The following is a 24,607-nucleotide window of genomic DNA, read 5'->3' as shown; positions in this document are numbered from 1 at the left end:
GAACAAAAAAAAAGCCTTTCAACATCCAATCATGATTAACTTCGGGCTTCATACCTTCCATTTGATATCAAACCCCTTTACTCAGCCTCCTCTTCCTCCTTGCTTGTAGCCAAAGAGAACCGACCCTTCGGCACACCCCCTTCCTCATACTCAACGGTAAGACGAGAGAAGTGAGCAAGTATATTCTCGATTTTGACCTCCCCTTTGTCGCGCTGGACACGACCTAAGTTATCGAGCCACTTGATCTTGTTCAAGATGAAGTATACCAGAGCGATAACGATCGACACACCAAGTGAATAACCCCAGATGCGTACGACAGTGACAATATCAGTCCAGCCATTCCTGGTCTCGACAAACTTATCTGCGGGCTTGGTCCTCATGTTTTCGTTGGTAAACCAACCAAACAGACAGAAGATAGTAGCCAAAATGTCGACGCCGAGGATCGCGGTTACTAAATGGATAGATGGCCATGTATCGATGCCACGAGTGACAAAAATAAGCCAATTCTCCGTGAGCGCCACTTCCAAAAAGAGGACTTCTTGAATAGATCCCCAGTTTTGGATAATACCTCCGGAGTTCAGGAACATACTGCCTCGAATAACCCACGTACCCAAAGCGAGAAGCACACCAAGAGCAGAGGAAATGAACCAGATTTTGGGAAGTTGCCACTCAACAGGTCGCAACTCGAAGGATGCATGGTCATAGGCTACCGCAACGGTCGCAAGATCGGCGAACAATGCCAGGAAGACAATAAGCTCGACACGGATGCTTTCATTGAGGATGATCATCGAAGTCACAAGGTAGATCTCAAGGTGTAAGCATAGCGCAATGCGGTACTGAATGTATGACTTCATGCGATGGAAGATTTGACGTGCGACCTTGATAGAATCAATGATAGTCGACAGTCCAGGCTCCAGGAACACGATGTCTGATGCAGACTGCGCGGCTTCCGAAGCACCTTCGACGGCAATACCACAATCAGCCTTTTTCAGAGATGGTGCGTCATTTACGCCATCACCTGTCATCGCAGTCAAGTGTCCCCGTTCTTGTAGCATTTGTACGACTTGATATTTGTGTTCTGGGAACACCTCGGCAAAGCCGTCCGCTTTTTCAACAAGATCACTAGCCATAGCACCACTCAAACCACCGTGAATTAGCTTGTCGGAGTTATACACCTTGGTGCCCAAAGCCAACATATTACACGTTTCTTTCGCAATAGCAATAGCATCACCGGTGAGCATCTTGACGCTGATTCCGAGGTTCTGTGCTTCGCTGATAGTTTGAGCGGTGTCTTCTCGGGGCGGATCAAACATGGGCAGCATTCCAAGCAAAGCCCAGTCTTCGCCTTCCTTTTGAACGGCAACACCGAGAGAGCGGAAGCCTCGATGCGCAAATTCTTGGGCTTTGGCCTTGTACAAGTCAGAAGTCTCCTTGGAGCAGCTTGTCAATTGAAGGACGGCTTTCGGAGCGCCTTTGGTGCAGGTATACCGAATGCCATCACAGGTGGCAATAGTGACGATGCGTTTTGAAACTGGATCAAAGGGGGTGAAGGTTTCAGTTGACCAACCCCGTCGCAATATTTCTCGTGCTCTTGGGTACTGCCTCAGCGTCAAGATTGTCACCTTGTCAATCGGATCGAGAGATTCAATGTTGTGTGAGGATGCAAGAGCAGCAACGGCGAACATCCAGTCAACATCGACACCTTCAGCCACATAAGGATCCCGAATACTCAGTTTGTTTGCCGTCAGAGTACCGGTCTTATCGGAACACAAAATGTCAACACCCTATTTCGCTGTTAGTATTTGCCGGCAGTCCAATATGATGCAGACTTACGGCAAGTGATTCAATTGCAGTCAGCTTTTGCACAATAGCTTTCTTTTTTGCCAGATAGGCAGCGCCAACAGCCATGGTGGTAGTGGTGACAACAGGCAAGCCGACAGGTACACCAATGATCAACAAAGACAGAGTATAGTGAAGCAAGGTCTGCTGACCAGGCGAAGCGATAGGAATATGACGGAAGAATCCACCAATCCACGCTGCGAGTATCCAGGCCATAACAAGAATCAAGAGCGATGTTCCGATATTGTCCATGACAAGTTCGAAGTGCCCTGCGCCTTTAGCAGACTGCACCATACTTGCAGTGCGGCCAACGAAGGAAGTCCTCGCACCCGTTTGAACGACTGCATAGGCCTTCCCACGCTTGCAGCCAGTCGTATAGAAGATCATGTCCCCCATATAACGATCCACGGCTAGCGATTCGCCCGTGATAGCAGAGTGATCACAGGCCAGAATAGGATAACCACGCCTGCGAGCCTTCTTGGCCTGGTGTTCGTCGTGCTCCTTAGCCTTGCCATCGTCTTCGTCCTTCTTCTTGTCGGTCTTGGTTGGGTCATCCTCTTCCTCAGACTCGGACCCTCCACCGAGCATACCCTGCTCTTGAAGCTGGTTGAATTCTTCCCAGCCATGTTCATCCTTGATGTCACATATAACCCTGCAGTCCGCAGGCACGACTTGACCTTCACCGATAATGACCTACATTATTCATTAGACTCTGATATATACTGATGTTGGGGCCCTCCAAGATATACTTACGACATCACCTGGAACCAACTCCCGAGCAAGACATTCTTGTTGAGTGCTATCACGAATAACCTGCGCACGCAGAGCAATGTCACCCTTGAGACTCGCAACCACATCAGCAGCCTGCTTCTCTTGATACCAGCCCACTGCCGCGTTCAGACACAGAATACCAATGATGACACCAAAGTCAACCCAGTCCTCTAGACCAGCAGCAAGCAAAGCAGCCAACTCCATCACTATGCTAAGTCAGCATGGTAGTCAAAAGAAGCGATTTGGACTCACCATAGAGAATTGGACCCTGGAAGTAAGAAAGGATCTTAGCAATAGGATTCTCCTTCTCAGATGTCAACTCATTCCATCCAGCCCGACGACGACGTAGTGGAACTTCATGACTAGAAAGTCCCTCTCGGACATCCGTCATGGTCCACTCATCAGGAAACTTGCCGGTTTCCCCCTCGACCCTTTTAACGCGGACCTTTCGCTTCTTCCACGGAGCATACCAGACTCGTTTCTCCACTAGTTCGCCTTCCTCTTCATCCGCCGCATTGGCATCGCGGAACGTCGACACGTATTTGACGAGCTTGCCATACTCGTCTAGATTGTTCCAGTCCCCGCTGAGAGATGCACGAGAGATACGTGAGCTGCGGCGGCGAACGTCGGCACGCTCGGCTTTGGCCTCACCGGCCATATCTGGCTTTACAAGTCAGTTAACAGTCATTTCGAGAGAGAAAAATGGAAAGCACAGGTAGAAGCATACCTGTCAAAGAAGACAAGATTATTGATTATAATTAGGAACGAATGAACGAAGCAAAAGGGATATAGAAATGAAGAAACAATGGTACTAAAGGAAATGAGTTTTTCCAATGTTCTATTCGCACCTCAGGACGACCTGCAGGATGACAGGAATTTGAGACAATCGCAATATTATCTTGAGTAGAAAGGAAAAGAGCTGCTGGCGTAACGACATCTTCCTTTCTAAAGTAAATCATGCTGACGTCGAGCTAGGAAGTTCCCGGGAGAGAAAGCTCATGTCCACAAATGTATGCTTGCTCACGTTTTGGTCTCCCTCTTCGGTACTTCGAGGATTATGAATCCGGGAAACCAGGTCTCGAAAGGGACGAGCCGCGGACAACCCGAAGAACTCCCGCTGGGTTTTGATGCATGCAAATTTGGCTCGACCAATCCAGAGGAACCCTAAGGATATTCACTCGGTCCAAGGTCGAAAGAGTCCAGTAAGGAGGCAGGTACCCGAATTGACGTCGAGACAATAAGGCATTCACCTATGGATCATGGAAGGTCTACCTCGGCAAGGGCTAGAACAAAGCGACTGGGAAAGGAGGTTAGGGTGTGTGTCTGTGAGTGCAGAATATTGTGCTATACTGAAAATATTACAGATATAAACTGTGTCATGTGGGGGTCACCATCAACCAGTGCACCCAGCTATCCCGGGACAATCATTCGGCGTTGAATATCGTGGCCGCCCGAAAGCCATGAACTGGAAGCAACCGAGAAAGCCATTCAAGCATAGGTGGACGGATTAGCTAGGCCCGTTCCTACTGTATTGGGCGAGCGGCTGTCCGGATGTCAATTGAATGCATGCATGTAGTCCTCGACGTCATGCTGGCCCATTCCGCTGACAGCCGGCCGGCGGAAGTTACATCCATTCCACCCCAATTTCATCATTCGTCTGGAGAAATCGAATGGTCGGGAATTGAACCAGGTGGTCTGACATATGGGAAGTATAAGAAGCATGGTAATGAACAACTTACCCAGAAAGATCGTTGCGATGGACTTGACCGCACGTGACCGTATTCAGCCCTACAAAGGCCATTATAAGGCGTCCTCGACAACTCCAAACAGCACTCCCAGACCAATCATTGTATGCCACTTTCCCTGCCTGTAGTACAATCCCGCCCAAATGTCCAAATAAAAGATGCCCCCTAGCAGCCGCATGCGCCACGGTATATAATGCCACGATTTACCCTTCCATCCGACCAACCCTTCGTATGACATGGGTAGATAGTCGGCACAGTGGGCATGACGGAAACATGGACCTCGGGATGGGACAGCTGTCTGGTGTAGTTCGTTAATTGGTGAGTAAAAGGCCTAGGGATCCGGGCAAAAGCCATCGTAAAACTGCAGGAGCAGACAACCAACTTGGGATGAAGTAAAGAGGTTATATATACCCGGATTTTTCTCGCACTTCGAACTTTGTTTCTTCAATTCTCAACCCGCTTCCCGGCGAGTACCTACTGTCCCTTCTTCCATCAAAATACAGTTATTTTTAACCCCCATGTGACTCCGTGAAGCTCAGCGCGCGGAGCTCCTTCTCTATCCATATTCGTTTTGCTGAACATGAAGTGGAAGCATATAAATATCTTTCATTCGTTTCATAGATCACTCGTAAAACATGATACACATAATAACACAGGATCTATTTGGACTTGCCGGAAGGAATGTTGAAGAAGACCGCAGGCTTACCAGGAGAGTAAGCACGGTCAACACGGTAGTAGCCCTTGCGGTCGAACTGAATGATGTCGCTCTCCTTGAGATCGGCAACGTTGCAATCAGCCAGACCCTCCTCGCGGAACTCGGTGTGCTTGTTGAGGTAGTCCTCCAGAACGTCATCCTCGCCGAGGGAGTCCTTGGTCAGCAGGTGGTCGAAGTCGACCAGCTCGACAGGGACAAGGTCCTGTCCCTCGGTGGCAAGCCAAGTAACCTTCTTCTCGGTCTTCTTGACATCACCAGCCATGTGCAGCTCAAGCTCAAGATCGGTGATGATACCGGTCTCGGCATTGGTAATAACCTTGCGGACGATGGCGTTACCCCAGTTCATAAGGGTGATCTCCTCGTCAGGCTTGAACAGCTTGACATCCTCCTGCTCAAGGATGATCGAGCTGCTGTAGACAACCTTCTTCATGCCGACGGCGGCGTTCTTGATGTGTCGAGGCTTCTCCTCGGAGTAAGGGGTAGCAGGGCCACCCGTGACAGTAGTCTTGACAACATTCTTGTTGAAGATGGTGGTGTGACGCGGGGCAATAGGGTCAATGTACTTCTTGTTGGTAGCCCAGATAAGGCCCCAGTCGAAGTTGGTCACAGCCTTGGAGGGACCCTGCTTGAGGATGAACTCCCGGAGAGCAGGAATGGTCATACCGCGACGACGAATACCACGGATGGTAGGGAAGCGAGGATCATCCCAACCCCAAACAAGACCAGTCTCGACCAGCTTGGTGAGCTTACGCTTGGAAAGAAGAGTGCGAACGAAGTTCATGCGGGCGAAATCCCACACCTGCACATTGCGCATCTTCATAGTGTCCAGCATCCACTGGTACTGGGGGTTGCGGTCGCGGTACTCGATAGTACGCAGAGCGTGGGTGACACCCTCCATCGAGTCAACAATAGGGCAGGCAAAGTCGTAGGTCGGGTAGATCTTCCACTTGCTACCGGTGCGGTGGTGGACCGCGGGGTTGCAGCGGTAGATGACGGGGTCACGCATAGCCTTGTTAGGGCAGTCGAAAGAGATCTTAGCACGGATGCACCAACGAAGACCCTCGGGGGTGCCGTTCTTCATCTCCTCCAAGCGCGCCAAACTCTCCTCGGGGGAAAGATCGCGACGCTGGCTAGGCAAGCCATCCCATCTCTGAGCGGCCATAGTTTCCTTATCAGTATCATCTGCGTAGGCGTCGCCCTGCTTGATGATCTTGATGCAGTGATCGTACAACTCGTCGAAGTAGTCACTAGTGTAGGTCATCTTGTTGGGCTTGATGCCCATGAGCGCAAGGTCCTCCACGATGGCGTCCTCGAACTCTTGCTTCTCGTTGGAAGGGTTGGTGTCGTCGAATCGGAGAAGCATAGTACCGTTGTACTTCTCATGCGCAAAGTAGTCGTTGAGAAGAGCGGCCTTGGCGTGACCAATGTGGAGGTATCCACTAGAATGAACCATATTAGTCTTAAGAATAGAGAAAACCATGCGGTCACAACATACGAAGGCTCGGGGGGGAAGCGGGTAACAACGCCGTTCTCAGTGTTCTTGAGTGCAATGTCGTAACTGGCACCCTCCTTGGACTTGGCCACCTTCTTCTCCTTGGCAACTGCGTTCATAGATTCCACAGCGGCGGAAGCCCAGGGGCAAAGCTCCTCCAAGAACCGATACCAACGGGTAAGGTTGACAAGGGATGCCTTCTTCAGGGCCGCAACGGCGACGCGGTTACCACGGAGAGCACCCCAAAGGGCGATGTCGGGGGTAGACAGAGAGTATCCGACGACGAACGAGCGCATGAGGAGGTGGGCGTCAAGGCGCTGGAGCACGGGATCGAGGGCCTTGAAGTCGAGGGTGGTCAGGGAATCCAACTGAGAGATCCACTCGGCCTCCTATTGCGTGATGTTAGGGACATTCCTTTTCCAAAAGAATGACTCGACCGCGGGGTAGTAGTGTTAACTCACCACCTTGGAATCCTTGCCAACCAGGTAAGGGAACTGTGTAGTAAGCTCCTGGATGACATTGGCAGTACCAAAGACAGAGTTGGAGCCACCGGTGAGTTGGACAATGGCCTTGTCGCCATCCTGGAGAAGAGCAGTGTCCTCGTAGGTGATCTTGACGACGGGGTTGGGGCGGGCCTCATTGATGGAGGTGACGGTGAGAACCGCCGGCAGAAGTGCCGCGTGGTTGCCACGAGTGGCCACTTTCAACTCGTACTGAGACATTGCGCAGAAGTGTAGTGTGGGAAGCAATGTGAATTTCTGGAGGGGCAGAGTCATTATCTACAGTCCGTCCGGAGCCACGTTTCTCCGAGCCCGACAGCTTTCCGGCAGAAAACAATTGCTTCATCCAGTCGATCAGCTCGAATCAACGCCTGTCAACATGTCGTCCTCCGGCTCGGTACTGCCCACTGCAGCACGCGGAATCCTCTCATCATGCCGGAATCCGCTGCGCAATACCTTGATCGCTCCCTCTCTTTCGACTTTCCAGCAGGTCCGAGGTCTCAAGACCAAGCCAAAGAAGGGGAAAGAGCAGCCTACCAAGAGCCGAAAAGGACCCCAGGAGTTCCGGCAAATCAATTTGAAAGATATGCCGCAGTATTCCCTGTGTGATGCTATGCGGTATGTACTGAGCATCTGACATGGAGACGTCAGTCAATGGCCGGGTCATCAATTGACAACTTCCTTTCTGCAGATATATCCGGGCCATCGAAGTCGGTCGCGAACCCTCTATCCAAAAATACGAACTGCACATCCGACTGCGGACAAAGCGCGACGGTCCCGTCATCCGTAACATGCTCCGATTCCCCCACGCCGTCCAGACCGAATCCCGCATCTGTGTCATCTGTCCTCCCGGTTCGAAAGCAGCCAAGGAAGCGCTTGCCGCTGGTGCCGTTCTTGTCGGTGAACAAGAAGTGTTCGATGCTGTCAAGGCAGGCACTATTGAGTTTGATCGCTGTCTCGCCCACCCGGACAGTTTGCCGGCCCTGAACAAGGCCGCACTGGGTCGTATCCTCGGTCCTCGCGGTTTGATGCCTAGTGCGAAGACTGGTACCGTTGTGGAAGATGTGGCTGCGCGAGTAGAAATGCTCCGTGGTGGTACTGTGTACCGTGAGCGTGATGCCGTTATCCGTCTGCCTGTCGGGCAATTGGGCTTCTCTCCGGAGCAATTGCGCGATAACATGCGCGTGACCCTTGACCAGATTAAGAAGGATGCTTCCGCGCTGACCGACCGTGTCAACAAGGAAGTCTACGAGGTGGTCAGTACTTTAATTAATCTTTTTCGGGCAAACCAGCTTCTAACAACACCATCAGGTTCTGAGCTCCACGAACGGACCCGGATTCTCTCTCAACGGCGAGTTCCGCTCCGACGCCTCACCCCCAACCTCCGCCCTGAAGGGCATGTAACATACTCAATTTTCTCTATATCCTTTGGCGTGTACAAATTTATTGTTTTATTAGGAAAGGACATGGTGTATCATGGTATCATTGTTGAATTAGAACTTTATAAGACCAAACGCCGACGCTATGTATGCAGACCAGTGCACATTGCCAATTTTCAGGACGAAGCACGTTGTTTTTACACCTTGAGGTTCTTCAGCGCGGCGACGGCACTGACATCCTCGCCCATAAGCTCGTAGAGACGCAGAACTGCCATTGTTCTAGCGTCGCGTTTGCCTTGTTTCTCACTCGCCGCGGTGGCCTGCTCCAAAGCAGTCTTAAGATCCAGGAGTACTGTGGACTTGATCTTTGCGACTCGTGGTTGCTGAGCAAGAAGGAATGGATGCTTCTCGCCAACCCGAGCAGCTATCGAAGCCAAATAGACAAACTTCTGCGCATGGCGTTCCATCCTCTTCAACGAAATTGCAGGTGTGCCATCCGCTAGCTCATCGTCATCGCTATCTTCGCTCTCCCCGCTGTACAGATCAGACTCCGTATCCGATTCATCTGATGTGACATGTTCTTGCAATGGTTTGTCCTCGATCATCAACCGGTATTCCAATTCCTCCACCCGATCCGCATAGTCCAACAGATCTTTGCCAATGTCGGCATTCGTCCGTAGCCGCCGTTTCTCATCCAATAGCTCTTCCACTTCCTGACGTCGCGCCTCGACCTTATCGCGGATAGCTTTCACGTCGCGCTGGAAAGAAAGCACGCCGACTTTCACACCTTCAACCTTCTCCTCTCCCCCGCGAAGCGCGCTGCCTAACGAGAGAAAGTCCTGGTAGTTCTCATTCACAAGATCCAACAGCTCCTTGTTCAATAATTGCTCTAGTCCCCGCAATTCCTGCCGGAGATCCTCAAGGCTCTGATGTCGGTTCGTCAATGACGATAGGAAGGTGGCTGGATCGAAGTCAGGGGCGAGGAATGAGGTGCGGGATAGCGGTTCCGGGAAGGGGAGGCCGGATGGGTCTTCATCAAAGTCGGAGACAGACCCGTCGGAGTCGCCGAACTATAGCAGGTCAGACGAGGTATCAATATGAGTCACATGAGTTCATACTTGGAACCGATTCATGGTGCGTCCGGTTAGAGCGTGGGCAATGGATAAAGGAACACTTGGGGGCAACGTGGTGATGGTGCCGTGTAGTGTATGTCCCGATATGGCTTCCACTAGTGGTGCTTAAGAGACCATATTTGGAGATTTCAGGCATTGCTTTGGCTTTGTGGCCCAGTGGTTAAGGCATCCCGCTCGTACTAATCAGTGCCAACGGGGGGGTCCCGCGTTCAAATCGCGGCAGAGCCATCTTTTTGGGTTTTTACCTTTGGTTTTGGCTTGATGATCCTGCGAAGAATGTTAAACTTCCAATTAGTGTACAACATACTAGTAGAGTGTACTAGTAGTGTACCCGGTACCTGAACCACCTTTACATCCTAAGTGGTCCGGGCATCCAAGGCCCTTAAGAAGCTTACCCATTCCCCCCGCTCGGATGATTGACATCCAAAACAAACCGCTAAACGAATGCCGGAGAATACACGTTGTATGCGACGTGGATAAATCCCCCTCGTGAAGTAAAGCTAATCCTCTAAGAGTCCTGTGCTGTGCCCTCTAAGAGCGGGGTTGTCTGCGCTGTCTCCTGCATAACACGTAGCTGTGCGCTACCCAAACAGGTACAGATACAGATCATGAAGTCAGATACACTACCTAGTACAAGGCCGTCATCTTCTCTGCCTCGGCAAGGATGCTCCCGACTACTATCCCCAACCCACGCGCCTCCAGCCGTGTTTGCTGCAGGCCCCTCACACCAGCCTAATCAGCGCCGTGAGTCCGTCACCGAGGACCCCGCTGCAGCATATCGTACCACCGCTATGCGCCAGATCAACGGTTTCCCGAGATCTACACCCCGTCCCGTCCGTGACAATCCCCCTGGAAGACACTCGTCGACACTCGCTACACGCCCCGTGCTTGTCAGGGCGTATTCGGGAGATGCGCCGGATAGGCCTACACGACCGTCTACTATGTCTCCGCTTCGGTTCCTCTCATTCTCGGGTTCGAGGAGCTCGGCTCCTCCGTCACAATCTGATGTCATGTTTCCGACAGACAAGGACTTTAGTATCGAGAGTATACTGCAGGCCATCGAGCCTGATATCCGTGGAACTCTGGACTCCATTGCTGAGATCTGTGGGCGGAGCAAGCTCAGTCTTTCCAATGAGTATGGTAGTCATATCGCCCCCTTGGGTGAGATTTGTGCTCCGTCAAGTCCACTGGGACCCGTCGAGGAGGCTAGGCCTAATGAGGAACGGCCTGTCGATGACAACAATGCGGTCATTGTTGAGGATGAGGCTAGTCCGATTGATCTGGCTCGTGACATGCATCCGTTCTCCTTTCATCGGTATCTAGAAAATCTGAGGCATACTGCGTCTATGATGGAACAGAATGCTGCCCCTGGCCAGACAACTCAGAGACAACCCCATTCTCCATTGTTTCCTGCCATGACCTCCGAGACGGAAACTGTTTTGGCTATTGCGCCGGAGACCATAGCTTCGACACCTTTCACGCGCGAATTCGCATCGAGACCCAAGCATAGCGGTCGTGATCTACTAGCAAAGAATGCTGCTGCTAGCAGTGGCGAACAGCAGTCATCTCAGATGGCCACTCCCGCTGTAGTGTCAGAGGTTCATCTAGAGGTGATTGCAAATGATGGGTCCTCCACTGCACCCAATATTCTCCCGCAATCTGCTCTGGCAGGTGAGGGTTTACCTGACGCGGGAAACTCTGGTCCGGAAATCATACAATCCCTCCTTGGCTGGCTGAAGTGGACTGCAAGTATCGCTGGGCCGGAATCTAGCCCTGCTTTGGAGTCCGCAGAGGGTCGGCTACGAGCTATGCTTGACCGTTCAGGGAGTGAGGCTGCGCCGTCAACTGTAGTTTGATGATGACTAGGGCTTGTATCATGATACCTTATGAGATATGATAATGACTTTGATTTTAACGACCTTGGAAATATTCATCATGCTGTCAACACGTTGCTTTTCTATGGATATAAGGTTCTTTCTTTGGAAATGTCGCTTTGTAGACTCTACAGGTATACTATTGTTATACTTTTTTAAAAATCAAGATAACTATGAAGATCACTACATCATTTACGGCACAAATGATATACCAATATGGCAATTGATCCAATTTGACTCAAGCAACAGAGGCTAAAGAGTGAAGCCTATGACAAACATCATCTCAAAAGAGAGCCATGGAGCAGGTAGAGGCCAAGCCCAACCTAAGCGGAAGCCTTAACCTCGAGGCGCTTATAACCACCATCAGCAGCAACCTCCTGCTGCAACGCCGCCATACGCTTCTGATCACCAATAGGATCAGTAGAATCAGCATCAAGTCCCCAAGAAAGGAACTCATTGGTATAATTGGCGACGAAATCCTCATTCAAGATCCCCAATCTCTTTCCATAGTTGGTGACCTTAGTCCAATCACGCTGAACATTCTTCAAATCCCGCGAGAAGTAAGCAAACGACCGCTCAAAGATCTTACGGTTAACATCAGTGCCCATGATCGGCTTGACGTCAATGTACTCCGCATACGCGGCCGCAGGGTCAGCAAGGACATCGTCGGTGGCGCGCTTCACGGCGCGCATGAAGGCGGCAACCTTCTCCGGGTTCGCGGCGATGAAGGCATCGTTCGCGATGTATAGGATCGAGCAGAAGCAGCAGCAGCCTAGTTCGGCGAGCTGGTCGATGCGGAGCATTTGGACGTCGGTGCGAGGTCGGTTTTGGCCCGCTAGCCATTCTTCGAGCTCGACCATTTGAACGTTCTCCAGACCGATGCCCGCGTCGATGGTGCCGTTGATGATTGCTTTGGTTATGTTCATTCCGCAGCGGACGGCGGTGTAATCGTCTGCGGTCATGCCGTAGTACTTGGTGAGTTCGTCGATTTGAATCTGGGGGTTGTTAGGGTCTGTTTGGCGGATTGTGTTGAAGGGTGACTTGAAGGGTGACGGGGGAAATCATACCTTGCCGAACTCGCCGACGTAGCCGATGCGCTTGCCTTTCAGCGAGCGGAAGTCCTCGGTGATTCCGCTGGACTTAAGGTACACGACTCCGGTGAAGGGCTCGTCGAGGAGGGAGCCAATGGAGGTCACGGGGAAGTCGCGGGCCTTGGCCTGGATATAGTATTAGTATGTGTTTGTTGTTTCTCGGTAAGGAACACGAACCGCCAGGGTGTGGATCATGGCCTTGAAGCCCATGTCGACCTTGCCGCTTCCGACGATCTCGGTGACGTCTGAGGGGTCATTGGGCTCGAGGAGAGCGACCTTGAGACCTTCATCCTTGAAGTAGCCTCTGGCCTGAGCGAGGTAGAGGGGGGCGTGGTACGGGGTGGCGTGCCTTGAAAGAAATAACTTAGCCAAGTCTGACTACCAAGATGGAGCATCGAGCACAAGAGGGCTCAAAAGCTCAGGTTCTGGGACAATATCAGCATACCAGTTGGTCAAAAAAGTAATCTTGTCGGTAGACATGATGGCAGAACGATCAAGCTATTTGAATACTTCAATTGGGTCAGCATGCCAAGAGAGAAAGGATCCATCTCTACTCCGTCCATGCTGTGTTCCATTCAATCTATGTATTCAATTGAACAGTCAACAGCATAGTACAGCATGAGCAGAGCTAGACACAAAACACAAAACAGGGGAACAATCAAAAGTCACGCATGTCCTTTCGCTAGTATTGTCTAGATCAAGTTTTGACAGTATAATCTCAGAACGGTTAATCAGTTGATATGAGAAGAAACCATACAGACTCCAGACGATATGCTCGGAGATCTGTATAGGGTTATAGTTCTCCCCAATCAACTGACTGAACCGAACACCTGTCATGCGGTGGCAACGACTGTTATACGAACAAATACCTTGATCCATCTCTTCATCGTAGCGAGGACTTTGTCCTGCAACCCCGCGGGGCCCTGGACGTGCGCGGCTCCATTGGAGAGTCGTACCGATGGTAGAAGTGAGTCGGAAGTTCCAAGGTTGGATAGTAAGAGTGATGGTGGGAAGAGGAAGATGGAGGGGTAGGGGTAGGAGGGGTAGAAATAGCCAAGTAGCACACACAGAAGTACAACGTACGATGAATCATAGTTCGCTAAATGCTCACCGGGGCGAGAATAATCGGCTATGATCGCTCAAGTTCGTAACTCTATATCCTAAAAGCTCCGATGCAGCTCCGGTGTTACCTGGGTGTTCAAGTGGATATTGCCGGAGCTCATCCCTCCGCGCAGAGTTACAACATTGACATTACACTGAATATCCTTGCAAACATATGAATTTCGATTTCGTTTAATTAAAAGAAACAAACATGGGCTCCAAATGCATTGCTCGGGAAGAAGATCATAAGAAGATCATAGAAAAGAAATGATTAAACAAGTACACATGACGTCAATGGTGGAAGTGCCCACTCCAACTGGGAGGCCAATGGTGAAAATGACTAAAACAAGGGTCCAATAACTACCCTCAATACCCTCGGTTATTCTTTCCCGGCTTCTGTTTCGGGCTCGTCTCGGCCATTGATCGATATGTTGTCCAGTGGGGATGCAGCACGTTCAGTCATCTTGCGGGTTCGCAGTGTGAGCGGGAAGTGCTCTTCGGGCTCTTCCTCTTCACTGTTGACTGTATTAGTGACAAATACTAGTAAATGATAAAATGGAACTCACGGCAATTTCCAGGCAATATAATCCTCGGTACTCAATCCCTCGTGGCCTTCCTGCAAAGAGGCAAAGTCACCTGGGGTCATCATTCCGGAGCGATCCCGAGGGGATCCAGGAACGGAAAGCGGGCGGGAGAGCTTCTGTTCTGTTCCTCCAATGATATCAAAGTAATCCTCTTGGCCCTCGAAGGAGGACGGGTAAGCTGTATAAAATAATTAGATCGTAATCACCTAGAAAATACAATAGGATTATAACATACCTCTTCTCAATGCCAGCTGGCGAGCCTTGACATATTCCAAGCCCATTCTTTTCCAGTCGAGTAGATCGCTCAGACGCTCCGTACGGTTACGCTGGTTAATGCGCTGGCGACGACTCTTCTCCGTGAAATTGAACATAAACTCGGTCAGTTGGTTGACCGAATCGTCAACGCCCTTGGCACGACGGTCCACGATGTAAATTCCATAATCGGAGGAGTTTTCAATCAATTCCTCCATATAACAACCGAACCCAGACAGGTTCGTGGTGATGCTAGGTACGCCCATAACTGTACACTCGGCCGGCGTATATCCCCACGGCTCGTAGTAGGAGGGGAAGACACCCAGATGGGTTCCGCGAACGAAGTCATCGTAGTCAAGCGGCAATACAGGGTTGGCAGAGTTGAGGAATTCAGGATGGAAGACAACCTTGACTCGGTCGGAGGAGTGATTGAAAAGCTGGACCCGACGCAACTGGTTCAGGATGGGGTCCTCGTGGTCATTGTGCATGTTGTGGGTGACAATTGGGGGGAGACCGTGACGCTTCATGCCGAACAAGCGACGGCGGAGCATCACGCGATCTTGACTGGTGATGAGATCCTTCTCGTCGGGCATGTTGTCGCCTTCCTTCCATGAAAGGCAGCGCTCATACATGCGCTTACCGATCCCTTTCTCGATGTTCTCGATGGTATCGCGCAGAGACTTGACGACGGCCTGTCCCTTGAGCGATTCCACTGTCAACGAAGAGGTTTGTGCTGGCATAATAATAAAAGCGACCACGGTCATGGTCGACCCAGCGGCTTTCAATCGATGATTCAGGCGAGCCAGCCCCTCAATGAACATATCGACACCCTTGTTGCGGTATTCGTAACGACCCGAGGTGAAGAGATATAGAGTATTATCCAGATCAAAGTCATTGTGGCCGTAGAAATGGCCACGAACGAAATCGTTGATCTTCTCTTTGGCCTGGGAGTGCAAGTTCTGGAACTCGTGCATGGCAGAGAACTTCTTGACATTCAGACCATTAGGAAGCACGCCATCTGGTTTCCGCTTCAGCAGGTGCTCGCTCTCAAATGCAGTGATGTGCGATACAGTGGTAAAGACATCACAGGCATGAGTAGCAGCTCGCTCAATACAGTAGCGGTGGTAGATTCCTCGCTTCCCGGCCTCGGCATCCACATCAAAGTACTGAAGGTTATTATAGAAGTCAACCGATCCAGCACAGAGGTAACGACCCAGCAATGTCGCGTGGGTGGTGAAGACAGTTGTGAGGTCCATGTGCCGCTTCTTGGTCAGTGGCAGAGCGACACCAGCCAACCATTCATGGAAATGGGCGATGACCGCCCGGCGACGGTCGTGGGCAATGTACTAGAGCAGCAATATGGTCAGTCGTGATCCTCTGCCATTTCCAACTTAGAGAACAATTGTTGGAACGTACCTCTCCCAAGAACCAAGCAACCAAGTATCCAAAAACGATGGCCTCATTGGTCTCATTATCACCAGCGGGGGAGGGGATGGCCGAAGTAGTCCAAAGATCGCCCTTCCACTCATCCAACCACCGATAGCCAGTTCCAGTGTCAATCAGCAGAACCCGAGGGGCCCCCTCAATAAGCCAGCGACCGTAGACAATGTCAATTCCGCGCTCCTTCATAGACTGGATCGTCTCCCGCATGGCCGGGTTAGACGGGGATAGCTCCTCAACCTCCACCGCAGCTGAAGCCCTGTTGAGTGGGCCGATCAGAGTGTACCGCTCACCATATTCAGCGGTGGTCACCGGAGCTTTGGACTTGAGGACCGAGTAGATGCCGCCTACTCGGTTGGCCACTTCAGTTGCCACCTCGAAAAGCATGTGGTTGCGCACATCACGCTTGATGGGTTCGCCGTTGTCCTCCATGATTCTCAAATGTATGTATTTCGTAAGAAAGCAAAAGAGAAATGAAACGCGAGGAGAGGGGGGGGGGGGGGGGGGGGGATGCGCAACGACCTTGGAAGAGCTGTCCGGTCTGTGCGGGGGAGAAGTGGACCTCGCGACTTGAGCTTCTGGGGTGACTGGAGAAGTTGGTGGGGGTGATGTGGATCAGATTGGAGATGGAGTTGACGTCAAAGAGATAATTCCATGAGAAAAGAAGAGCAATTCCCGTTTCCTCCCTCCGGTCAAGAGTTTTTCTCCGGACTGGTCGATCTAGTCGACGGGTGTGACCCTCCAAGGCTTTTTTCCCTGTGCGCTTAGACTAAAAAGTCTCTGCAAGGGAAATTCCACCCGAGACTGTTGAGAAAAAAGCATATTGCATATATTTCGGAAGATATTTTATTGAATTTGACTATCTTTCAGACTATACATGGTCCTTTGTGTACTCTGTGCCTGGTATATGCAACTATATAAACAGCATAATGTCTGCCAGGTGGGGCCTTTCCTATCTGGGCTGCCGCCGCTTTATGAGAGGGTGAGTAGATGTCAGCACGGCTCAGACTCAATGAGCATGCTCTGGTTCGGTCACGTGTCGGTGACTACTCCCGTGCTCAGTCCACGAGTGAGTGCTCAGTGACGTACCACTTGGGCATGCTCAGTATAGTAAAAGCGATAAATTATAATATGATATTTTAACAACGGGTGTTTATATAAGATTTTCCTTATAGCCTAATGCTTTTTATATGATATCTAGCCACTTGTTAGAGTTCAGGGGAAATTATAAACTAGAGACAAGGAATATATATCTCATATATTTTTCGATACTATAACAATGCATGTTCTCAAATTATCTCAAATTGATATATGATACTAGAAGTGCTTATCAATTGCTATCGGTGAGTTAAGAAAATGAAATGAAAGCGCTGGTTGTTGAAATATCATGCTATAATCTATCACTTCTACTATGTGTTCTCGGGCGGTGAAGTACGTTACTGTTGAGATATCAAGTTGTAATTTATCGCATCTACTACGGTGTTTTAAGGTAGGCGGCTCGCATATAAAATACGTTATTGTTACAGTGGTTATCTAATCAAGTGGTTTCGAGTAACTATCCCTCAGGTTCCTAGACTGGAAGAATAGTTAGTTACTCGAAATTAGCTGGTTATATAAGCGGAACTTTTGAGTATCCCTGAGCTGCCCAGGTGGAACCCGGATCTTTAGTCATCCGATCGGGCCGAGCCATCCATGGATTGCTCAGGGTTTCTCCAAATTCTCCAAATTGGAGCTTTAATCCATATAGCACCCCTTGGATACTGCCTTCCTAGAGAATCGTACCGCTCATAAATATAGATCTTTGATTAGCGGAACTAAGGCACACACGGAATAGGCGTGATGAAAACTTATGGACCGTCACTGTATATCAAACTGTGACTCAAACCGTTATTTTGCCGTTTGTATCCCCGACCCTATCCCTAATACGATAGCAACGAAAAAAGAAAAGTTTAACCCCAACTTTTAACGAACCACTACGTACTGATACCGATCGAGCCGAAGTAGAGCTGGCATGTTTCTCCAAATCGAGACTTGTCCTACTACTTGTAGGATCGATGGTGCTTCGTATCTGGAGTTCAGCAATCATCTATTGCTATTGCTTTTCTATCGATTCGTTCTTCACCATAATATCTTAATATTCCCTTCTTTACTACAATGGAACTCCTGGAACCCAGTTCAAGCAATCTGTCTTCATCTTCAGGAGAAGACCAACCCAAGTCTTCCCGCCGGCGGAGAATGGTCGTTGCCCTCACAGGAGCAACGGGGTCTATTCTAGGGATCAAAACACTCATTACCCTTCGTCGACTGAATGTGGAGACCCACCTCGTCATCAGTAAATGGGCTGAAGCAACAATCAAATATGAAACCGACTATACTATCGCAAATGTTCGTGCCTTGGCAGACTATGTCTACAGTGTCCACGATATGGCGGCGCCGATATCCAGCGGCTCTTTCCGTGTTGATGGAATGGTCATTGTACCATGCAGTGTAAAGACACTTGCTGCGATCAACTCTGGGATTTGCAACGATCTAATCTCCCGGGCTGCAGATGTGATGCTCAAAGAGCGTCGTAGGCTGGTCCTCGTTCTCAGGGAAACCCCGCTCAGCACAATACATTTGCACAATATGGTTTCCGTTACGCAGGCTGGTGCTATTATCTGTCCACCAGTGCCTGCATTCTACATTAAACCTTCGTCGATAGATGATTTGGTGGATCACAGTGTGGGCCGGATGCTGGACCTTTTCGATTTGGACACAGCTGAGTTCGAAAGATGGGAAGGATGGAAAAAATATTAAGTGTATGTATACAGAGTGGGGCTTCAGGCTTGGATCTTAAAAGTGACTGGGCCTAGGGCCTGCTATAAGCCATATACAGACGCATTAGGTGCTTTGGGGGGGGGGAGGGGGGATATTGTATTTATAACAGCACTGCTCTCTGTTCTCCTTTGTTTATTTATTTTCGGTGTGTTAATTGATTGAATTATCTTTGAATTTATGTACTTAGTAATATATCTACTGAGGATAAAAGTGTCAATCACAATGATGGGTGAAGAGCCTGTCGCAATACACACCCAAGACAGGTGGAACCTGGAATTTACTTTTGATAAGAGCTCAGGCTTGCAAGATGGAAGATAGTCGTCCAGATTTATGAACGCAATTGATTATTAGTGGCGATCGGAGAGGCGGTACTTTACTGTTAAGAGCAGGAGGCTGATTCATTGGCCTACCAATCTCCCCAATGCTCTATATGGTAAACTAGGATAATTCGCATCATCCATGTCCTGATATACCGCACAATGCATTAAATTGTGCAGCTTGTTAAGCCATGTGTGTTGTATGTTATAGAAAGGAAGTACGGCTGCAAGAGCCTTCTAATATAGGAAAGGCCAGGTGACTATGGGAGATCTCAACAAATACCAATACTAGTTCCCCCTTGAAACTATGAGTTGTTCCCTCAATGATATCCTACAACCTGAAGATTAGATTCACAGACCTTTAAAGGCAATGGCCCATCAACCCGATCGAATGGAAAACCATTAGATTCCTAAGAGGAAATGTTTACAGGAAATATAATCAATATATCATTCACCTAAATCTTTCTTCACTCCACCCAACTCTTTCTTCGCCCCACCCAACTCTTTAATATACAACATGTAATCAATCCTTGACTATCTTTCTCTCGTGAGTATGCCTAAACACATGGAAGCCGAGAAGTTTTGATATATTGACGCACATTGGCCCAACGTCCGGAAAATCACTTGCAGTTGAAAGACTCTGCCTTTTTAGGATCTCCGCCGTGATAGACAGGGACCTGGGGGTATGGACAAAGGTTTCGACTGTAAATGGCATCTGGAGTGGATGCTGGCAGCACATCAGGGGCAATGCCTTTTTCAACCCAGTTGACCAGGACGGAGAAGGGATCTGCCGGTTGCAGTCCATATGCATGACTGTCATATCCATGACCGCAATGACCAACTCCAGGGGCCTCAAAAAAGCGATAAAAGTGCCGTAGATCATGATCCAGTGCTTCGGCACGTTTGTAATAGTCTTCAGATCCTTTGGGATAGATTTGTTGATCTGCCAATCCGTGCCAATGAATCAATTTACCACCCGCCTCACGGAAGCCACTCAAGTTTGGATCGTCGGTGCTGGCAACAGACTTGTATGCAGCAACAGATTGTTTGAAGACACCCTCAAATCCTGATTCCGACAGACTGGTAAGGTCGAATTCGGGGTCTTGCAAAACAAAACGTCCGAGCCATTCCGAAGCGACTCCGAATGGGACACCCTGGCACTCTGTTGCAGTGCATGTTGTGTTGCCCACATTAGAGAAAGTGGTGCCCTTATTCATACCGTACCAAAGGAAAGTCCCATTGGTACCTGTGGTACCATGCCAGACCTTTTGAACAATCTCAGCGTCTTGGGTGGTAATGCTGAAATGCTGGCCGTTGCAGGTACCAGTGTGACCGACAACTGAGTATGGATCAAATGTGCACGAATCAGGTGAAGATACAATGCCATCCGTGACACCATCCAACGAGTCACAGGCTTTCTTTGCCTGGGTGTTGATGTATTCAAGCACGCAAGGCGCCGGATAGTGCTTCAGCTGGTTCATGACAAACTGGGGGTAGTAGGTTCCGGGTACGAAATTTGCCCAGTTGAAGGCTGGTGCTCCAGCAAGAATGCCATCATACAGGTCTGGATACCGTTGAGCTAACATAAACCCCTGACGGCCACCTGTCGAGCAACCGTCCCAGTAAGAAAACTTGGGTTCGCGGCCATAAAAGGCACTGATGACTTGCTTTGCCATAATTGCGGCTTCGGCTTGAGAAATAGCGAAGAAGTTCTGGAGGAGGTAAAAATTGACATTTCCCTGAGCATCGAGGGCCCAAGTGGAAGTATTCAGGGGATTGTGATCATGGCCTGCGTCTGTCCCGACTGCAGCATAACCGCGCGAGATGGCCGGGGCGAAGCGGTTAAAGGTATAAAGTGAAGAGAACCCAGCACCGCCAATGCCGCTTAAACGTTCGTTCCAGTTATCAAGGGGAAGCCATATGGTAACCTGCACATCGTCCTTCCATCCCTGATGACCGTAGTTGATCGTTATGTTGCAGAAGCTGATGGTTACATTTTGTTCCACTTCTGGGTTTGCTGTCTGGCCCAAGATGGAATAATCGATCACTGGCTGAATCGATGTGGATGAGACTATCAATCCAGGGGTCGAAGGCAAATTGATGCCATTGGTGGAGCAACGAGAGAGTGCCTGAGAAGCTGCGGCACCAGAAGTAAAGAGCAGGGTGCTACCCCATAGAAGTGGATGGACAAGACTAAGCAACATCTTCTCAGACAGTAATAGCCTGTAGACTATTTTGAAATGGTGATACTGGGAAAATCAGCATGGGTGGCAGCCATTTTAAACTCGAACTAAAAGCAGGACATGTCTTAATTGGAGATAATCCCGGATCCCGGAAGCCCACGTAAACTGTCAGATAGGGGCATTTTACCATCGGCCATTCTCCACTAGTCTGATCGGACCGAGCCTGTTGTGAGTATTTTCTCCAAATTGGAGTTCATATCGACGTCGTGATTCGTTAGTATTCTTGAAACCTTGAAATCGGGGTTAAGCTTTCTTCATCTTTCGTTGCCCCGGTTCTTCTGCAGGCAGCAGACATAAGACCCGTTTTTCTTCTGCCGGTAGAAAACTTAATAACTAGTCAAATTGGTAACTAACAGTATGCCGCTATTTGTACTTGATAACCTCTTCTGCACTATGTGGTATAATCCCTGCTAAATGGAGAGGCAAAAGTAGAGAGAAGGGATCCGTAACTTCTAGAATTACGCGCAATCGGTGAGAATAGGCAGACGGTAAAGAACAGCGGTCAAGAGTGGAAGTACTGGGGTGCAAATATCAATGAAACGCCACTGTAATCTGATAAATTAGTTACTAGCGGTAAGTAACCACTATATGCGCTAACGGCCCTATGGATTTAAGCTTTAATTTGGAGAAAACCTCTCATAGAGCAATACGGCCCGATAGCATGACTAAAGATATAATTAGAGAAAATGACCGATTGTTCTAAGGTTGTAGGGTACAATACAATAAAGCATGCCTCCGACTACGGCTAACTCGGGTGTCCAATTTGGAGATGGGAGGTAGTCGTCGACACAAAGGACTATATATCTGGATATATTTCCCCGGTGGTGGGATCAGATATATTTCCCCCGTGGTGGGATCATACTATCGGAGCGACAGATTTCGTCCTTCAACAATTTTTTCTCACTCAACTTTGCCAATGAACCCAAATCCTGTCAAAGCAGTCTCTGCATCAGAAGACTTTCGTCAGTTTGTCAAGGAGCTTGAAGAGGAAAATGACCTTATTATCATCACAAAAGAGGTTGATCCTCACCTGGAGCTTGCTGCGATCACCCGCAAGGTCTACGAGACCGAAGAAAAAGCTCCAATGTTTCAAAACATCAAAGGCCGTAAAGACACCGGTCTTTTCCGCATCCTAGGAGCACCCGTGGGATTGAGCCGCGACGTGAACCGGAGGTTTGGGCGTATTGCCAAGTCCCTTGGGCTACCATCCACTGCAACCGGCGAGGAGATCATCAACAGAATCAACGAATGCAAAATGAAGTCACCGGTGTCCGCTATCGAAGTTTTGCCCGACCAAGCCCCAGTCAAGCAGTACAAACTTTTCGGTGATGATATCGATCTAAATGCCCTGCCGGTCCCCCTCCACCACGATGCAGATGGTGGCAAGTATTTACAGACTTTTGGCATGCATATTGTGAAAACTCCAGACGGGCGTTGGGTGAACTGGTCGATCACCCGAGGGATGGTTCATGATAGGCGTTCACTTACTGGACCTATCATTCCGAACCAGGACATCGGCGCGATATGGCAAATGTGGAAAGAAAAAGGGCAGGATATGCCATGGGCGCTCTGCTTCGGTGTCCCGCCTGCTGCAATCATGGTAAGCGGCATGCCAATTCCAAAGTGGACAGATGAAGCTGGCTTTGTGGGTGCTTTGATTGGAAAGCCCGTAGAGGTGGTGAAGTGCGAAACGAATGATATTTGTATTCCGATAAATGCGGAAATTGTTTTCGAAGGTACGGTCTTCTCTGAAAATTTGTTATGCTACATGGGCTTGCTGACGCCAAAGCTGGGTTAAAGGTGTCGTGTCTGTTACCGAATCTGGCCCTGAAGGCCCAATGGCAGAGTATCATGGTATGGTATTTCCGGGAGAAGCTAAGGACCAGCCTCTCTTCAAGGTAAATGCTATTACCTACAGACATGATCCAATCTTGCCGCTGTGCGTGGCTGGAAGAGCTGCCGAAGAGAACCACACTGTGTGGGGTGTCATGCAGGCCGCTGAGGTATTGAATGTCTGTCAGGCCGCGGGATTACCGATCAAGATGGTCTGGTGTCCTTTTGAATCACATTGCCTGTGGTTTGTCCTCCAAGTCGACCGGCAAAAGCTGAGAGCCTTGAACACAAAAATCCCAGATTTTAGCAAAGCGGTTGGCCATACAGTCTTTGCTTCAAAGCCTGGGTGGTATATCCCGAAGTTATTACTGACAGGTGATGATATTGACCCTACGGACATCCGTGACGTTATCTGGGCAGAATCTACTCGCTGCCAACCATTGACCAATGAATTCTTCTTTGAAGAATATGGAAATATTCCTCTAATACCCTACGTTCGATATGGACTTGAGCCTGAGCATACCAACCATTTTAAAGTTGTCCGTTGCTGCATGTTCCCCTGCGAGTTTGTGGACGAGGAAATGTGCTGGAAAGAAGGGTCTTTTCGTGGATCGTACCCCGCTGATGTCCGGGACAAGGTGATACGGAACTGGAAGGCATATGGATTTGATGACGAGTGAACAGGCCATTCAATTACCTTGGAAGCCGGAATATTATATCATTATGTGGCAGAGGAATACACTGTGTCATTGAATAGGACTTTCCCTGATAAAGTGAGTAGAGCGGCGCACTAGAGGCTTCTCTAGGGCCTGTATCAGCCATTGTTTTGTTTGGACCTTAGCTCGGCATCGAAGGTCTCTTTTCCCTATCATAACGGTACACTCCATTAGTCTTTTAGGAGCCCGTGGGCTCTAGCCATGCAATGTCCCCTCGACTCTATCCATTCTAAATTTGTTAATTCAAACCGTAAACCTACCCGAAACTGACCCAATCCGCAATTGGATGGGTCGGATTGAGGTTTTGAGAACCCACAGAGGGTTGGGTTTTTGCAGGTTTTACAGATTGGATTAAAAAAGTATTACGCCTGCGTACTCGGGGTCTCCAAGTAAAATCTTCGATTTTAGAAATTAAAAAAATGGATTATTCTCTATTTTTTAGATATATATTTTTTTTCAGTAAGCGCTTGGTGCCGCTCCCCATAAGGATATTATAAAAATGACGTCAGGGGGCCTAGCTACTTCAGGAATCTGTCGGAATATGAGGAAGGTCATATAAGCTAGTAAAGGGTTTCTTTGTTTTCTTTGTTCTACAGATTGTTACTAATCCTAATCGGGAAAGAGAGTATGTTTGTTACCTAGGATGCTCTACTATTTAAACCCCAGAGATCCCCCACCTACTTTGTCTTTCTTCTCTATCCTTGTTATTCTGGTTGGAATGCACTCATTCTTCATTGATCGACCTGGCACGTAAAAACTACAACG

The 24,607-nt window shown here is 49.3% G+C and overlaps 10 protein-coding genes across 10 annotated transcripts; 4 read left to right on the top strand and 6 right to left on the bottom strand.

Moving 5' to 3' along the window:
* Positions 1 to 77: 77 nt before the first annotated feature.
* Positions 78 to 3,268, bottom strand: N7537_005431 (putative plasma membrane H(+)ATPase; the record flags this gene model as incomplete). Its single annotated transcript, XM_056896488.1, has 4 exons — positions 78 to 1,784; positions 1,834 to 2,532; positions 2,593 to 2,816; positions 2,863 to 3,268. The coding sequence occupies 4 exons, from the start codon at positions 3,266 to 3,268 to the stop codon at positions 78 to 80; spliced, it is 3,036 nt and encodes a 1,011-aa protein (XP_056752273.1).
* A 1,746-nt stretch (positions 3,269 to 5,014) lies between these two features.
* Positions 5,015 to 7,284, bottom strand: N7537_005430 (glutamate--tRNA ligase GUS1; the record flags this gene model as incomplete). The annotated part of the gene is made up of 3 exons (XM_056896487.1): positions 5,015 to 6,509; positions 6,566 to 6,951; positions 7,024 to 7,284. 3 exons carry the CDS (start codon positions 7,282 to 7,284, stop codon positions 5,015 to 5,017), a joined length of 2,142 nt encoding a protein of 713 aa, XP_056752272.1.
* Positions 7,285 to 7,441: 157 nt separating this feature from the next.
* Positions 7,442 to 8,466, top strand: N7537_005429 (mitochondrial 54S ribosomal protein uL1m; the record flags this gene model as incomplete). The annotated part of the gene is made up of 3 exons (XM_056896486.1): positions 7,442 to 7,680; positions 7,754 to 8,318; positions 8,374 to 8,466. 3 exons carry the CDS (start codon positions 7,442 to 7,444, stop codon positions 8,464 to 8,466), a joined length of 897 nt encoding a protein of 298 aa, XP_056752271.1.
* Positions 8,467 to 8,638: 172 nt separating this feature from the next.
* N7537_005428 (COG2 family protein) lies at positions 8,639 to 9,574 on the bottom strand (the record flags this gene model as incomplete). The annotated part of the gene is made up of 2 exons (XM_056896485.1): positions 8,639 to 9,511; positions 9,560 to 9,574. The coding sequence occupies 2 exons, from the start codon at positions 9,572 to 9,574 to the stop codon at positions 8,639 to 8,641; spliced, it is 888 nt and encodes a 295-aa protein (XP_056752270.1).
* A 608-nt stretch (positions 9,575 to 10,182) lies between these two features.
* Positions 10,183 to 11,430, top strand: N7537_005427 (uncharacterized protein; the record flags this gene model as incomplete). The annotated part of the gene is made up of 1 exon (XM_056896484.1): positions 10,183 to 11,430. The coding sequence occupies one exon, from the start codon at positions 10,183 to 10,185 to the stop codon at positions 11,428 to 11,430; it is 1,248 nt and encodes a 415-aa protein (XP_056752269.1).
* Positions 11,431 to 11,771: 341 nt separating this feature from the next.
* Positions 11,772 to 13,019, bottom strand: N7537_005426 (NMT1/THI5 family protein; the record flags this gene model as incomplete). Its single annotated transcript, XM_056896483.1, has 4 exons — positions 11,772 to 12,443; positions 12,516 to 12,665; positions 12,717 to 12,888; positions 12,985 to 13,019. 4 exons carry the CDS (start codon positions 13,017 to 13,019, stop codon positions 11,772 to 11,774), a joined length of 1,029 nt encoding a protein of 342 aa, XP_056752268.1.
* A 1,000-nt stretch (positions 13,020 to 14,019) lies between these two features.
* N7537_005425 (uncharacterized protein) lies at positions 14,020 to 16,501 on the bottom strand (the record flags this gene model as incomplete). The annotated part of the gene is made up of 4 exons (XM_056896482.1): positions 14,020 to 14,155; positions 14,207 to 14,402; positions 14,460 to 15,822; positions 15,893 to 16,501. Coding segments are annotated over 4 exons (2,304 nt in total), but the record flags the coding sequence as incomplete, so codon positions are not given.
* A 1,569-nt stretch (positions 16,502 to 18,070) lies between these two features.
* Positions 18,071 to 18,712, top strand: N7537_005424 (UbiX family flavin prenyltransferase; the record flags this gene model as incomplete). The annotated part of the gene is made up of 1 exon (XM_056896481.1): positions 18,071 to 18,712. One exon carries the CDS (start codon positions 18,071 to 18,073, stop codon positions 18,710 to 18,712), a length of 642 nt encoding a protein of 213 aa, XP_056752266.1.
* A 958-nt stretch (positions 18,713 to 19,670) lies between these two features.
* Positions 19,671 to 21,254, bottom strand: N7537_005423 (feruloyl esterase B precursor; the record flags this gene model as incomplete). Its single annotated transcript, XM_056896480.1, has 1 exon — positions 19,671 to 21,254. The coding sequence occupies one exon, from the start codon at positions 21,252 to 21,254 to the stop codon at positions 19,671 to 19,673; it is 1,584 nt and encodes a 527-aa protein (XP_056752265.1).
* Positions 21,255 to 22,209: 955 nt separating this feature from the next.
* N7537_005422 (UbiD family decarboxylase) lies at positions 22,210 to 23,806 on the top strand (the record flags this gene model as incomplete). The annotated part of the gene is made up of 2 exons (XM_056896479.1): positions 22,210 to 23,029; positions 23,094 to 23,806. 2 exons carry the CDS (start codon positions 22,210 to 22,212, stop codon positions 23,804 to 23,806), a joined length of 1,533 nt encoding a protein of 510 aa, XP_056752264.1.
* Positions 23,807 to 24,607: the final 801 nt, after the last annotated feature.

This window comes from Penicillium hordei (assembly GCF_028827395.1).
Source record: "Penicillium hordei strain IBT 12815 chromosome Unknown utg000003l_segment0_segment0, whole genome shotgun sequence".
In the NCBI taxonomy this organism is placed as follows: domain Eukaryota; kingdom Fungi; phylum Ascomycota; class Eurotiomycetes; order Eurotiales; family Aspergillaceae; genus Penicillium; species Penicillium hordei.
This window is presented reverse-complemented; position numbering and strand designations above follow the sequence as displayed.